Source organism: Neodiprion fabricii, chromosome 3 (assembly GCF_021155785.1).
Source record: "Neodiprion fabricii isolate iyNeoFabr1 chromosome 3, iyNeoFabr1.1, whole genome shotgun sequence".
In the NCBI taxonomy this organism is placed as follows: Eukaryota; Metazoa; Arthropoda; class Insecta; order Hymenoptera; family Diprionidae; genus Neodiprion; species Neodiprion fabricii.
The window spans coordinates 10,678,190-10,694,359 of record NC_060241.1 but is presented as its reverse complement, the minus strand read 5'-3'; the positions used below and the strand labels follow the sequence as shown (position 1 = coordinate 10,694,359).

The 16,170-nt window shown below is 41.1% G+C and overlaps 1 protein-coding gene across 1 annotated transcript in view; it reads left to right on the top strand.

Moving 5' to 3' along the window:
* Positions 1 to 16,170, top strand: part of LOC124178536 (sodium-dependent dopamine transporter) — a 420,680-nt gene that overhangs the window by 379,323 nt on the left and 25,187 nt on the right. Inside the window, exons 9-11 of the mRNA XM_046561971.1 lie at positions 7,612 to 7,849; positions 7,937 to 8,065; positions 8,939 to 9,139. Coding sequence (XP_046417927.1) covers positions 7,612 to 7,849; positions 7,937 to 8,065; positions 8,939 to 9,139 — 568 coding nt within the window. The remainder of the gene's footprint in view (positions 1 to 7,611; positions 7,850 to 7,936; positions 8,066 to 8,938; positions 9,140 to 16,170) is intronic.

Here is a 16,170-nt window from a genome sequence, read left to right as displayed (position 1 = left end):
AGTTACCACACTAATGCTCTTCGAAAATTGGCTTTATTCGACTGAAATTAGAAATCTGTTTGAATGTTGGGTGCTTGGAAGAAACGCAGCAGGTAGGTGGGAACACTTTATTTGATCATTTTTATTAATTCCTATATTAGAAATGACAATGAAATTTTTTTCTAGCAACAAGTGATGCGGCCAAAATAATTACATCTCTAATATTCACTGTTATCTGCCTATTCAACTTATCACACGTACAAAGATCATCGCCATTTTCAAGCAACTGAGCAACTTTCTCATTCTCTTGTGATTTCAGGCGGTAATATTGAATTTCATCACTTTTGAAAATGGGACATTGAACCGAGCGTTCAAGAAATTTAAATATCTCACTATCTGTAATAGAACTGCGAACCTTTTTTTTCGAAAATAGTTCAACAAAATTTACAAATAGTCGATAGTCAATGTATTTTTTTGGATCAAAAAAGTATTGCGACTCCTATTAAAAATCTTCCTGTGGTTATCAGAGTTCATTTCGCAGATTTTCAATAATGTTCGATTAAATAAATGGAGGGGACGTAATACTCGAATTGAAAATTCAAGTAATATTAGATTCATCAAAATCATTTCTGTATTTCGTGTCAGTGCCGTTCGAAACAAAGAAAATCAAATCGGAAGCGTAGAACTCAGGAACGTAAATCATATCCGGTAGGACAAGTTGAAAATTAACTTTCTCAAAATGCCCCTTAACGTCACAATTAGCGTCAAGAACAATCATATTTTAGAGTAACGTCAGAGCATTAATACGAGGATATTGACTCATCGGATTCAAGATTGTATCCCTTGTTCCATCAAAATAAATGAATATCTGATTTTTAACGAAGTTCATGTAGATTTTTTTCCAAATAATGTAATCCGATACAATATCTTGTTCATAGTCCTCCGAACATTATCTTGTAACAAGGATATTTGGAAAGAGTCCCTGTGTTGCAGAAACCATCAAAAAATTCTTGGTTTTCAATCGTGTCACTGAATAACTTTTGCGTTTCAGGTTCCATTCCCAATCTCAAGATGAGATTTTTTTTTGTTCCAGACAATGCTGACATGAAATGGAGTAATAATTGCGGTAAATGGAGATTCACAAGCTTGTAGTCTTAGCGTAGGATCCCGTAGAGTGTAAAATTGAATTTGGCTTTAAGCTATCGATAAATTGCATTGTAATAAAAAAGTTAGCGAGTCAGTAAATCCTATAGCAGACCAAGTGATGGATTGTAAAGCAACGTGTACTAGTAAGTGAATGCATTCTTTACACTTTACTGGGATTCCACGAGACCGAAGCACGGGTGATAACTGCAACTAGCTAGCCAGATGACACCGTCAACTAAGATTAACTTTAAATACATTTTTAACTGAAGTTATTCAACATTCATAGATTTGAATTGATTCAGTTTACCTAGCAAAATTCGACCCTACAATTTAATTGAGGACATGAAAGACTACCTGAATTCAATGCCAAACAGAATAAAAGTAAGCTTCAAAATAAGATATCAAATTAAATGGTACACAATTTGAAAAATAATGCTGGTCAATAATAATGCTTGAATTACAATGGCGCACAGAGTGATTCCTCGGTAGAATGAATTGGAAGCAACGGTTAGGTAACAAACTTATCGCTATTTGCTCGATCAAAGTAAAATGATGGGATATTCAGCCACTATGATCTGTAAGGTATCTCGCTCTTCAATTTTGCCTCAACTGGTGTTAAGAAGTTGGCGATGGCCTGATGAAATTCACTCTGGTACCTAATGTCTGACGAAACAACTAGGTTCGATCGTTGTAATGATTGCACCGCTCAAGAAACCAGAATCCTTGCAACCTAAACGTTTTGACCATCAGGTGAGGCATAATTTTTCTCATGTTGATCAAAGTTTAAACTTCAAGCATGTCGAAAAAAAACAAACTAATTTCATCATTGAATCCATGTTAAAATGTAATAGTCAAAGATCACGGAATTAGAAATTTACTTAGATGCTTTCATGCCTGACAACTTCAATCCCGCTTTGAGGATGAATCATTTCGTACCTGAAAATATTAGAAGCTATTATTATCAGACAGGAGCTTTTGATATTTTTGGATATAACTACTTTCCAATAAAATGCACAAAACATAAATTTTGAATGAAACGCATTTTTAATTTTATGTAAATAAATAATCTGTTCACAATAAACGTTGTTTTACTTACCTACCTCCGTTTGTCCAGACTCCCATTTGTTAATGACATTTCACATTGAATTTCAGATTCCTTCTTTTAATAAATAACACCCAATTTGTGTATCATTTGACATTTGCTTTTCCGTTGCATTCTTTATTGCGTCGGTTAAATATTTTCCGATATCGACCACGGTATTGCTGAACGATACTATTCTTTTTAGACAATTCACGCTACGTAAAAATAAACAGCAACATAACCTCAATCTGCGTTTTATGCGCGAATGGCTTATACGGCTCTTGAGTATTGTCTTGTGTTGTGTACGTTGGCCCCCTGCTCAGCAGACGAAAACATCGCCGCGGGGCGATTTCACCGACTAATGAGATCGAATTATTTGGCGCATGCGCATTGACTGTATAGTTTCTAGAGATTGTCCCGGTATGTGGATTTGAGGTCAAATCTGTCAAGATCTGGGGGCATATACGTGCGATCGAAGTCAAATTTGTCAAGGTATAACGGCATGTACGTGGGTTCGAGGCTAAATCTGTCAAGATCTGACGGCATATACGTGGGTTCGAGGCTAAATCTGTCATGATCCCAGGGCGATGGCGGCGGCAAGATATCTTCATAATATAGATGTATATAGGAATGTAGGGCCCGTATTCATTGTCAGTTCTTAAATTTGAGCACGGTCTTCAGACCCTGAAGTCCTATCTCAAGTCATGGTAAACGAGGACTTAAGACCGTGCTTAAATTTAAAAACTGACTATGAATACGGGCCTAGGAATTTTTTTCGATATGGTGGATTAAGCGGGATCGAGCGGTTTGATGCCTATAAACAGGTAGTTTATTAACATTCGTGAAATGATACATTGATGAATTACATTGATGAAATGATAAACAGTGTTAATGACGAACATTCCTAACATCCCAACCATATTATATTCGACCTTGCGAATTATTCGAAAATTTCGAATTATTCGTTATTTTTCAAATAATTCGCGAATCGACGAATAATTCCAAAATTTCCGAACTACTCGTCAATGTTTTGGATAATTTTCGAGTTTTAATATGTTTAATGCTCAAACCTGAGATTCGTTACGCTGTACATTATAAGTACTTCATAAACAAATGATAGCATTTTCATTTCAAATATTAAAAATACAATTGATAGATAAATTCATGAATCATAGTTTCACTTAATCTGAATGAAGGTAGAAGACCTTTAAAACAAAAGATATTCTATTGAAAATACAAATTTATCAAACTACATATATAAATACAAATTTTTGATTTGTGACGTGGATTTTTCCCGCTCCTCGGTCACTCGGGACAAATGACCGAGAACTTACCGCGTGCACAATAAATCGGCGTCCGCGAGGTATCCTGGACCTAAAACAAGATCGCTAAATTTGTTGGGCGCCTGGCGTGATCAACACGCCTCGAAATCGGTAATGCGATATACCGCGACCATTACTCGATAGCTCAGTACCGCGGAGATGGGAGGGGTGATTTTTGGGTAGAGAGAGATACAGCACACGTACGCCAACACGTGGTTTGGCCAAGTTAGTAGAAAATTCCAATAATATATTTCTAGACAGCGATAATACAAAAATAAAAATAATAATACTGCGAAAGTAGTTCTTCGCGATTCCAATTACAAATACAGCGAAATGATAACCCGTAAGCCGCTAGGCGCGATTCAAAATTAAAAACTTAGGTTTAACAAAAAAAGAAAGAACAAAAAAATGTTTACTAAATCTAGAAGACCTCTACGGCCTACGTGCGCTAGTCGCTGTCTTAATAATAACCGCTAATTTACAAAAACCAAAAACAAAATAGGACCCGACACGCTGCTCGCGATCGTCCTCTACAGAATGGCGCTAATCGCCAACTTAATAATGAACTCCTCGACGGAAACGGAACCGACTTCTTGGCCGACGCTGTCCGCGATCGGTAATAAATCAAGCGAAAGAAATAAAATTGCTTATGTCTACGGGCGCTGATCGCCACCTTAATACTAACTGATAATACCAAAGTCCAAACGGAAGAGAGGCTCGTCGCGTCACCCGCGACTATCCTCCACAAAAGAATACTCTTATTAACATGCACCCGAGCTCAACTTTCTACGCGACGTCGAGACACGGTTCGCGAGTTCGAACGCTCCCCTTTCGAGAGCTCGCGACCTACACGAGAAATGAGAATGTATCGTACTGATCTGACGTGACCCCGTGCAACGAAATTTGGTTGCACTCAATTTACAGTGATCTTGCCGCGATTCAAACGCGGGACTCTACTTGACCTTCTCGGTCACTCAACAGTGGCTCTATGTCAGTACGCGCAACTCAGGCTACGGTCACCAAGCAGATTTATCGGCTAAAGGATTTCGAGTACTTTCGTTAACGCAAATCCTCGATGGCTATCCGTTCCTCGGCAAGCCTTTATTTAATATTTCTCGAAATTCTCTCGCAAGAATATTAGCAGCGCTAACCGCTCCACATCCAGAATGCGAAGCTGCCTACTCCCTCGTGACGGTGGACATCCATCATGATCCGCAACCTCAACGTTATTAACGACACTCAACGAACTTGATTCAGCGCGACAAACAAGTTACTACCGTTTCCGCTCGTTGCCAGAACTAGAGTGATCTTAGATGGCCGATCGGCCGCAATGCCGATCTCGTCACGCTAATCCTTAGTGACGTCATCACCCTAAGAATGCGCAACAATCGATCTGTCATCGATTTTGGAGATTGCGCAACTCGGCGCGCACCTGTCGTCGCTACGCGGCGCTGAACTTAAGGCTAAATCGCGATGTCGTCTTCCTCGCAGCTCTACGGGGTCCTGGGGTTGGGCGGGGTGGTGCTCCTTCGTCGCTAGCTGGTCTCTCGCGGTTGTCTCGGTTAGGCGTAGGCGGGGAGAGCGGGGAGGTTGTGGCGCGCCGGCCGCCAACGGGAATCGCGTCCGCTTTGGATTCCCGCGCTGCAGGGATCTGCGTTGTCTCCCCCACCGCAGCCTCGGTATCCTTTCCGCGAGATCTCCGCGGTTTCTCCTTGCCTCGAAATATCTGCGGCGTCGGAGTTGATCGCTGACTGGTAGCCGGTATACTAAAAAAAAAAAAATTAAAACAAAAGCCTGCAATATCTTGTTCGTAATTCGCTATTTTGTCCCTGTCGAAGCCCGGGTGCGTGACTCCAGTTCTGGCGCTCTCTATGTTTATTTCGCGACTCGATTTCCGAAACCCTTATTCCTGGATTCCGCCCAGGGTTCATGGAGTACCTTGTAACGGGCAGGCCTAACCGAAATGCCACGTTACAATGTATATAAGCTGCTCCTTAGCGCAGCTTGTGCATTTATCGCATTTGTAAAAGAGGTACTACTTCCTGATTCCATAGTGGCATTGACCAGCCTGGTTTCGTTAGAAGTAATAATAGGATAGTTGGGATGTTGGCCTTTTGTGCTACTAGCAGAGTACATTGAGTGAAAAACTTTCATACAACACACACACACATGTGAGTATATAGACGTGGGCTCAAAGCCTTTATTATACATGCCACACATAGACATAGTAACTCCGTATATTAGGACTTTATATTACAGTCATATAAACGCAGAATTTCTACAGGCTGGTTGTCACTTATCCTGGCGTGATTAATTTAATCTCTGTACTACGAGAGGCCGAAAATTGTTGTTGCTAGCATTACCCCGAATTCCGACTGACATGTGCTTTCAATCTCACAATTATATAGAATCAATCTATTCGCGTGCAAGGAGCTTTCCGAAAAACACCACTTTTTGACGCTAACGTACGTGATATTTGGACGAATATGGAAACATTATTAATTGAAACTTGGTACAAACCACTTGACTTTCGTAGCTTTACTAAACGTAAGCTCAAAATTTAAAGCAAATCCCAAAGTAATAAAGTTTTACTGATGTGTTCCGATAATTCTTAAATTGCGTTTGACATTTACAATTGGTATTCTTAGGCTGAATCACAACTGAATTCTGAGGAATAATTATTGGAATTCTATCACATCAAATATTCAATGGCCTCAGAAATGTTGAGATAAGGACTGACTTTACGATGGTAATTTTACATTGCATCCTTAGCCTTCACTCACTTCGACGACCGCTTTGAATCGGGGGCCCGTTAGTTTACATCATACGAAAAACGGTGATCATAATAGTTTATCTTTTTTCCAGAACCATTATTCCGAAATTGTCTCACCGTGATACCATAACAAATTGTAAACTTGTTCTTAATTCACCTGACAATTGACCTTATTCTTTAAATCGTGTGATATTTTTCTCAAAATTTCTAAGGCCTATACCGACGCGTTTTTGGACCTGTCCAACGCACTTTTTCTTGTTGAGTTGCCTGGTGGTGGGCCAAACTGAATTCTGATCGACGATATTTCTGAACCAAATACTGAAATGTGATGTATTTGAATCAAATTTCAGATACGATGGCTTCCACGCAACTGCTGAGTTGGGATGTTGTTCTGCTCATACATCAAAACAGTTCAGTTTTTCTTTGATATATCAAGGTACTTTATGAGCAATGACGAGTAAAATTGTAATTTGACAATCACAAATCACAAACTACAATTATAATTTGGGTTCCAGACAGTAATGAAGTACTAATTATATTTTTATTTCATAATAGAAAAAAAATGTATACATAATTTGTATTGAGGACTACATATGAAATATAATTAGGTCAAAAGTAACTGTATGGAGAGATAACAATGGAGACTGGATCGTTGATGTGGGATCTACGAATTATTGGTGAATGACTATAGCGAGGACGCGGTATGATGATCGATGTTTGATTACTAATAAAAGTTACTTTATTCGAGAAAGATACAAAAGTGATACGATCTGTATCGTTTGAGAACAGAACGACAACTGACAAGGCGAGAATACACATGGATGATACACATATATGATTTCGCAACAGTAGAGAATAGGACATTAGATACAGAGCTGATTTGCTCTGATTGTGAGTCGCGACAGAGGCAAGCGGCTAAATTTGAAGTAGAGACGGATAGGTAAACATCGCATGCGAGTGTGAGTACATGAGTGAGAATTATTTCAAATAGCGAGTGAAATGAAAATGTGATTAGCGCGAAATACTTTCGTTTAAACTTATGCGTCGCTATTTTGCCGAAATAGTCACAAATAAATGCGAGATATAAAAGTAAAAAAACACCATCTACCGTGAATGTCTCTTGAAGTACTCGCCAATTTCTGACAAGATACACCTTTTTGAAGCTTGCATAACAATATTGTATGAATTAGGTAGGGTGCGATTCAGTAGAAATAAATTTACAACAGTTTGTTGTTGACAGTCGACAGTATTCTGGGCTAAGAAAAAACCTTGAAAACCTTCAATGTGTGTTCCTAATCTCAATGTTTCAGGGACGCTTTGCTGACGAGTGTCATTAACAGCGTTACATCCTTCGTTGCTGGCTTCGTAATATTTTCCGTGCTTGGCTATATGGCCCATGCCAGTGGAAGATCTATCCAGGATGTTGCAACGGAAGGTCCTGGCCTAGTCTTCATAGTATATCCAGCAGCCATTGCTACAATGCCAGGATCGATCTTCTGGGCTCTGATATTCTTTATGATGCTACTGACCCTGGGCTTGGATAGTTCTGTACGTAATCCGGGTGAATGCCGCCATATTCTCCATGCACACCATTCTCCATGATTAGGAGTCTGACGGTTCTGGTTTTGATTACAGTTTGGAGGTTCCGAAGCGATAATTACTGCTCTTAGTGATGAATTCCCGATAATCGGCAACCACAGAGAGATATTCGTTGCTTGTTTATTCAGCCTCTACTTCCTTGTTGGTTTAGCCTCTTGTTCTCAGGTGAGTATTGATGAAAATATATCGTTAAATGACTGTCCAAAACTTCTCAGAAATCTACCGAGTAGAAACTTTCAAAACTGGCCAAAGCAAAACGAATTAGAAGTTTTCTGGTACTATAAATATTTGAACTATATAAAGAACAATTCGATAATAGTGTCTCTCATCTCGGAAGTTGCAATTTTTCCGAAATATTTTACAGGCTCTAATTCGTCTCAGTTCTCTTAGTGTCCATAAACACATTGGATACTTATGTACGCAAATCGTACGATGATATTGGATTATTAAGCCATCCCAATCCAATAACTCTTTAGCAGGACTATGCAATTTATATACATGTGATCATGGCTAGAGCATTCAAGATATAGCTACTGTACAGTAGCAACTGCATGACTGAGTTGACGTGATGCTTGCTAGTGAAATATTTATACCACGCACCACTGCTAGCTCTGTCTAAAAGTACGAAGCCTGAACAAGGTTTGGAAAGTTATGGAAAAGTTGTGTAAATTTAAATATTCCTGAAGAAAAACAGATAATTTTATTCGAATAATTTAATCTTCAATTATGATATGTCGGTTGCTCATAATGATTGTAGAAAGATGTCAGGCTTCTTAGAAGTGATAAAAATAATTTTCAGTCATTTGCAGTAAATTTTATGAAGAGCTATAGCTCGTATACGTCACATATTATGTTGGAATATTATGATGAAAAGAAAAGACTTTCACAAAATTTCAGTGAGATTTCTTGATAAAGTGAGAAATTTCAGAAAAGGGTGGAAAAAATTTTTGAATATAAGCATTGGAATTTTTGAAGAAAATATAAGAAATTTCCGTGTTTGTAATATAAAAAATGAGATACATGTTTTCTTGATTTCAGGGTGGTTTTTATTTTTTTCACCTGCTTGATCGGTACGCAGCAGGTTACTCCATGCTGATTGCTGTTCTAGCAGAGACAATAGCCGTCAGCTGGATTTACGGGACGGATCGCTTCTGCGCTGATATTAAAGATATGATTGGATTTGCACCAGGAATTTACTGGCGCGTCTGCTGGAAGTTCATTGCGCCAATTTTTCTTATGGTAAAGCAACATTCCATCGTTTCGATAATTCGCTTTTAACCGAAATATTGTGTTTGTATGCATTTATATACCGCGACTGACGTAGCTGAAACTAGCAGCGGACGCTAGCAGCGAAGTGTCCCCCGGCCAGGGCCGAGACAGTCCTCGAGCAGACCGCGCATACCTCGAATCGTAAAGGTCATAACTACGAGCAAATTTTTTAAAATTTATACTCAATTCACTCTTTATCTTGGGCAATTGATGAAGCGAGTAATCATCGTGAGACGCGCTCTCCCGTAATTGTTATCAATTTTTTAAGCTTAATAAATGTTGTTTTATGATATGATTGACGTTAACAAAGAGCGATGTTTTTCAAATTTATACTCAATTCCCTCTTTACCTTGGACAATTGGTTACGGTCATCCGACTAATGTTCTACCGTTCTTTGCGTTACCCGGAGCAGATGACGTGAACGTGGCGGAGTTCCGGCTCCATTTTTTTTTTTTTTTTGTGTTTTTATATTATTTTTCGTTTTTATGTTTTTTTTTTGTAATTTTATATATTTTTTTCGTTTTTAAGTTTTTTTTTTTGGTATTTTTTGAACTTGTTTGGTAACTTTTATAGATATTATGCGTTATGTGATGATTTTTCTTTCAGTCCCCATTCAGTCATCAAACCCTATGCCTGTTTCCTCGATTGCACCAGACGCCAAAGCTCTACGTTTATTACGCGGAAAGTTGGGCGCAGTATGCTAGCGTGCTAGAATATGTGATCGGTGGTCGAAACAATATTCGGGTTTTTATTGGGAAGCTCACACGACGATACCTCGATTGAATCGCATCATCAATATCGACTAGATAGCCCGTATATTCTTATTGCCTCTCCTGAAAATCAGTCGTCTCCTTGGCTCTCATTATTGTATATCATGCGATACTTTTTCTGATAGATGGCATATCGTTGCTGGAAAATGGAGTTGACCAACCAGTACAAATTACGTACCCCCACGTGCATACATATACTCCACAATCTCCAGTCGCAATTCTTCGTCCATCACTGGTTACGTTCTGGTTCGGAATATCACGTGGGCAGTACAACCGCCAATTGTTCCAGTCGGTCAGTTTTCCATATGCTCTCATTTCTTGGTCGATTACCAAAATGTAACCATTGAGCAGCACTTGCGGTGGACGGCCATGGAGAGAGTCAAGGTATAAAAAGAGGTTTTCTCGGAAATCGACGATAAAGAGCGTCCAATAATCATTGATCACGGGCAATAGCCGAATCTCGTAGTCAAGGACAGAAGTCCTCTCCACTCACCTCTAAAATCCGCGGCTCATTTTGCCCGTCAGAATTATTCTCTGGGTACAAAAAATGTCGAAAGACAATATCGATGCACCCCTATCTCGTGCCTCGCTCGTTATCGTTGGGAAAAACGCGTTCATGATGTCATCATTGAACCACTCATCACAGTCAAGCTTCCGAAAATTCTGCTCGACCAATTTAAATCCCGCAATTTTTTTCTTAAGGTCTGGAAAACCGAGAGGCCACGAGATATCATTTGAGAAGAAATCTTCAGATTAGACGATTTCTTCCACGCAGAGATTCCGAATTTCTGAATGCGTTTGATCAGTATCAGCACAAAATATATTCTCTTGATTGGTATACTCCTCGTCATCAGGAGACTCAAATTTCGGCGATATGGATCGAGCGCATTTCTCGTGAAACAAGGCGGGAGCTGTATTGTCCAATACGATCGGGGAATCTGAAAATTGCTCACTCGATACATCTGATGGCTTCTCGTCGCAGCTAGGACTCTGCACAATTAGTTTTTTAACCGTTTTAGGACCTTTGAGAAACAATGGTGTTCTTTTTTTTTTGTTTTTTTTCTATCGAACCATTGCTCGCTCGGTTCTTTGTAAACTAGCGCAGAACGTCCTCGATTCTTCTCTCGCTTTTGTCGACTTGTTCTCGTGGTAAACGATCTCTCTCGTATTCGACCATCTAAAATCAATTTCATTTTTTGAACGTGTCTCGGAACGGTCAATCGTTTGCCTTTGAGCCAGAGATGTTTTAACGTCCTGTACCAACTCTTAACTGATCGAATAACGAGTTATTCCGAAATTCGTCAAATGTGCGGCAGAGAAAAACGAGTAGTATGACAAAATGTACTTGAGCAGGTAGTCAAGGAATTCTTAACAGTACACGTCGTTATCCTCGGATGTGCATAGTTCCTCTTTCTCGTCAATCTCAGATTGATAAATCCTGTCGACAAATTGAAAAAAGGGCGATTTACTCGATGTTGTTACGGCATATTCGAGATTATCGTCCGGTAGCATGAACTTTGCGTCCTTCTTTTCCTCCTTTGTGACGCAAATTTCCTCGATCTCTGATTCCTCGAAAAGAAAATCGATGCTTCCCTTAAAATCTCGCACCATCGTCTCGAGACCAAAAACTTTGACGATATAAATGAATATCTTTCGAGCAGAGTCCAAATCGTTACTGGGGATCAATTTCGTCATTGCCATTCCTGCTACGCGATACTGAGCCTTCGTGTGGCAAATCGTTTTGCACTTTCTCAGTACCGTATGCAGCATGTGCCAGGAACAAATATGCAGAACCGTAAGCGAGGAAATCGAATTTGTTTTCTCAGTCATATCAGTATATGAGCGGTTCATGTACTCGACGAGCGAAATACCGTTGAAACCGTCCATAACCGAATTCATGAGTCCCAAGCTGAAATCTGTCTCCACTTTATCGATGGCCGGTGATCGGGTGCTCAACATCTTCAACGATAAGGCCACCATCCTTAGGAAGTGGCTTATGTTGAGAGTAATGTGGACAATAGAAATAAATTCTGCCACAGGAAATTGACCAGCGTTCCCATTCCCAAGCACGATTAAAGAATAATAAAATATTTTTTTTGTTACGTTGGGTGGCGAAATGGTGACAGAGCCCGTGGCATCGAGATGAGAACACACCGTACTCGGTTCTAAGTTCAGTAGTACCCGCAACTGTTTCTCAGTGAAAAGAACGATACACAACGGTTCTACTGATTACTGCTGAACATAACCCTTTATGTGTGTTCCTTTCCACGTCTCCTTCGTCTCTTTGAATAATTTGTGCATAAACATATAATAATCACGATCCAGGTCATCTAGACAGTTGTTTTCGCTCGACATCTTTTGCAACAAACTTAGGCTGTAAGCGTCATTTAGATTTCCTGCATCTAAAAAGCGTTCATCAGCTGCTATGAACTTGATACGGTGCTGGGAGCATTTGCTACCAGCTCTTCCGAAACAGACAAGCGTTTTTCGCCCGTTACAAATCGACGGTGGGTCTCCCCTGCTGTATGGTGCACGGGGCCGGCCGGGACTATTTTTAAGCATACATCAACAAACGGCAGACCTATTGGCTCAGTTGTTGAGAATTTGTAAGTCGTACAAGTCGAAAACGTGCGAACGGCATACGTTTGAAATGTTACTGGCGATGGTGGAGAGTTGCATTTGTGCCAGCGAAAACACAAATTGTAGACCATCATTAGCTTGACCAAGTCGTACAACGCGTCAGTCCATCCTTTCTGTAACTTTAATTTCGCTGAACAAAATGTTTGCAAAAACGTCGACGGTACGGTTACAGACATCTCTCCTGGAGCCGTCAAGATTTGGCCATTGTCTAGCGTCGAAGAATCAGGAGCCAATTCTTGACTTGAGTGTCGCAATTCACAGGTATCCGAGCTCGAGATTTCCTCATTCCAATGGCGAGGAAGCAAAATTTTATTTTCCGTTAATTGACACGAGTCCACACGATGCGATATTAGAGACTGACGGGAGTCGAGGTTCAACAAGTCGGCGATTGGCGACAAAACCGCGCTAGAACAGGTTCGAGGATCACCTGTGTTTCACAGTGGAGGAAAACTATCTGCTCTAACATCTGGATCGAGAAACGATTCCTCACTTGAGTTCGTAGAATCGCTTACATTCCCGGTTGTTCCCCTTTCATTATGGACGCTCGAAATTGGATCAATATCATCCAAACCGGAATTATTGTTTTGACTTGGATTATTTTGACATCGTGATATCCGTGTCTGGCAAGAGTCGGGCATCCAAGAGTCGCCAACCGGCGACTGGATCCTGATGGGTACATATGGAACCTCGTCTTTACCGTTAGGCGATCGTGGAAAATTATTGATTTCAACAATCGTTAAAGCGCGAATATTGTCGGCGTGTCGTAAAAACATCTTGTACGTCTGTGGTACGTAAGACTTTACCGACCTTGGGTCTTTGTCCGCGAAAATAGCTTTACAAATCTGCTCCCATGTGCAACCAGAGCTTCGCCATGACTGGTTTTTTAAAAAGTCAAATAACTCATCGGTCACGACGTCGTTAGGAAGATCAAAAGGATGCAACTTTACAATCGCTTCCGCTATCATTTCCGGGGTTACAATAGATTTACGTTTGGTCCCCATGTTTCATGCCCATTGTATGAAAGTTTCACTTATGTAATAAGCAAGAGAGAGAAACAAACAAAACTGAAACGAGAACTATATCTACTTAATATCTACGTATCAAAATGAGTAGCTGCAATCAACGAGAGGGTACAAAAGCTGCCAGGATTGAGGTGGAAATTTTTGCATCAATGCATAACGGTCTGTGTCATACCAAAACGAAAGATAAATAGATCTCCTCTATACACAGCAGAGATTCGGAATGGTAACGGATCGCGCAAAAAACGAATCGCAATGTACCATAGAATCGAGGTCTGCTCGTAGTGTCTACACTTCCATGGTAGTCCAGTAGGCATAAGAACGCGCAATAAGCGGTCACGTACAACAGTAGGGATGGAGACGTTCCGTATTAACGATGAGAGTTGGGAGCATTCACTTATTACAAGTTTGCGTTAGTATGAGCGGAAGAGACAGCGTGAGCAAGAGAGTGCGCGCGCGTACGAGAGAGAGAGAGAGAGAGAGAGAGAGAGAGAGAGAGAGAGAGAAAGTATTTATTTCATCGCGGGGTAATACCCCCTAGCAACCATAGACACACACACACATATGGCGGTTGGTGAACAATACCAAAATAATATAAGATAATACAAAGATTAAAAATAAAATAAAAAATAAAAATAGAAATACAAATAGACACAAACCGAATGAAAAGCGTACATACAGAGAGGGCAGCCACATTCTGCACGCATAATACATCATACAGCATTCATCATACATCATACAGCATACATCATACATCATACATCATACAATACATCTGTTGATTTCAATATTTTCACAAACATCACCCTCGCTGCACACGCTCAGCCTCTTCCGCTCGCAGATCTTCTAGCAGGCCAATACGAAACACCGGCAAAGTGGACGCTGATGTAATTGACGGAGGCAAAGAGTTCCAAAAGTTAACGCCAACATACGCAAAAGACTTTTGATACGTCATGGGCAGGCATGGGCAATCCTTTGCAGGCAGGCAGCGACTGGGCGTTAAGGCCGCAGACATTGAGGAGCTCAGGGCGGGTCAGTGAGCGCTTAGGTTTGAGAACAGTCGCAGGTGTGAGTCATAGTAGGGCTCCGGTTACGGTCGACAAGTCGGAAGAAGGCTGCAAGCGTAACGGTTTGATCCCCGGTCCAGGTCGAACAAACAACGCAGCATCAGATATCCACACAGACCTTGGGCTCAGCGACGGGAACTTCTTCAAGATCTGACTCCGATATCGGTGAAGTTGCACAGGATGCCTTTTGTTAATATAGACCTTTCGGTCCGAGAGGGCGGCATCAATTTCTGCAGCGCGGAGTTCAGGCTTGAGCTTCTTAGCCGCAATTACTTGATCGCACCAGGCAGGAGACCCAAGTATTAACAGAAGAGGACGCGCAGTAAAGGCAGGAGGAGAGCCAGGAGCAGTTGCATCCAAACGCAAGGTTGAAGCACTAGGGGCACTCTGAGCTCTATAGCGGCCCATTCGTTCCAAGCGGATTATGGCATCAGGAGGCAGCTGTATATTAAGAGCCGCTAGCAGTTTGGTCAATAGTTCATCTAGACGCTCGCGATCACCACCATCTCGAATCCCTGTAATAATTAGTTGGTTCGCAACTTCATTGCATGCTACCCGCAACAGCATAGCCTCATCAGCAGGTGCCAGCACGCCAGTCTGCCTGATGGCAAGCTTGCTTCCAATTTCGCTAATCTCCGCTGAATGGCGAGACGCTACCTCAGCCAGCGAATCAACATCTTTCTTGACCTCTGTTACGGCGGCATTGACAGTTTCGAGACCTGATTTGAGAGCTACATTATCGGCTAGCATGCTGTCAAATTTTCCTCGAAGATCCTCGACAACCGTTACGAGCGTGTTGACCTTGGCCGCTGTGGCATTCAAACGCACCAAGGCGAGTGTTCATAGCCACGAGTGAAGTTGAAATTTTTTGAATTTCTGCTCCAATAGCGGTTGTCTCATCTCTCGTACAAATAGGGCAGCAACTACGTACACGATCTGTCGCAGCCCTGCTAGTTTCGACTTGAAACCGTATTTTGAGACAGATAGCATGAAATGAATGTTTACATTTGTCGCCAGTCGTAATGGCACTACTAGGGACATCTATAGAGGCGTAGCACAAAGCACAGTTTGGAGGAGCCATACTATCAGCAAGTCGGTATCACAGATTGGTATAAATAGACGTCTATAGATAACACGAAGGTGATCCCAAAACAGTCAACAGTCAACAAAGGCTGCGTTCAACCTCACTAGTCTGACACTGACACTGACAGCTCCAGAAAGAAACAACAAAGTCAAACCGTCCCACAGTGGTCCGAAAGCCCGAATTCCTGGCCAAAACCCCCAAAACCGAAAGTTATCATCCGAGGTAAAGCTTCACATATTTGTCAATAGATAGCATTAGAGCTTTGAAATCCAAAAGGACAGATGTTTATATTCATTCTATGGCCTGTGGTAAACCCTCGAAAGTGACCTTTGTCAAGACTCGCGCGGGGCTGTGGTGTGTGCACGCTTTCGAGCGCGGGATAAAAAAGGCTATAGTTTTTTCAATTTGCATCAAAATCGAG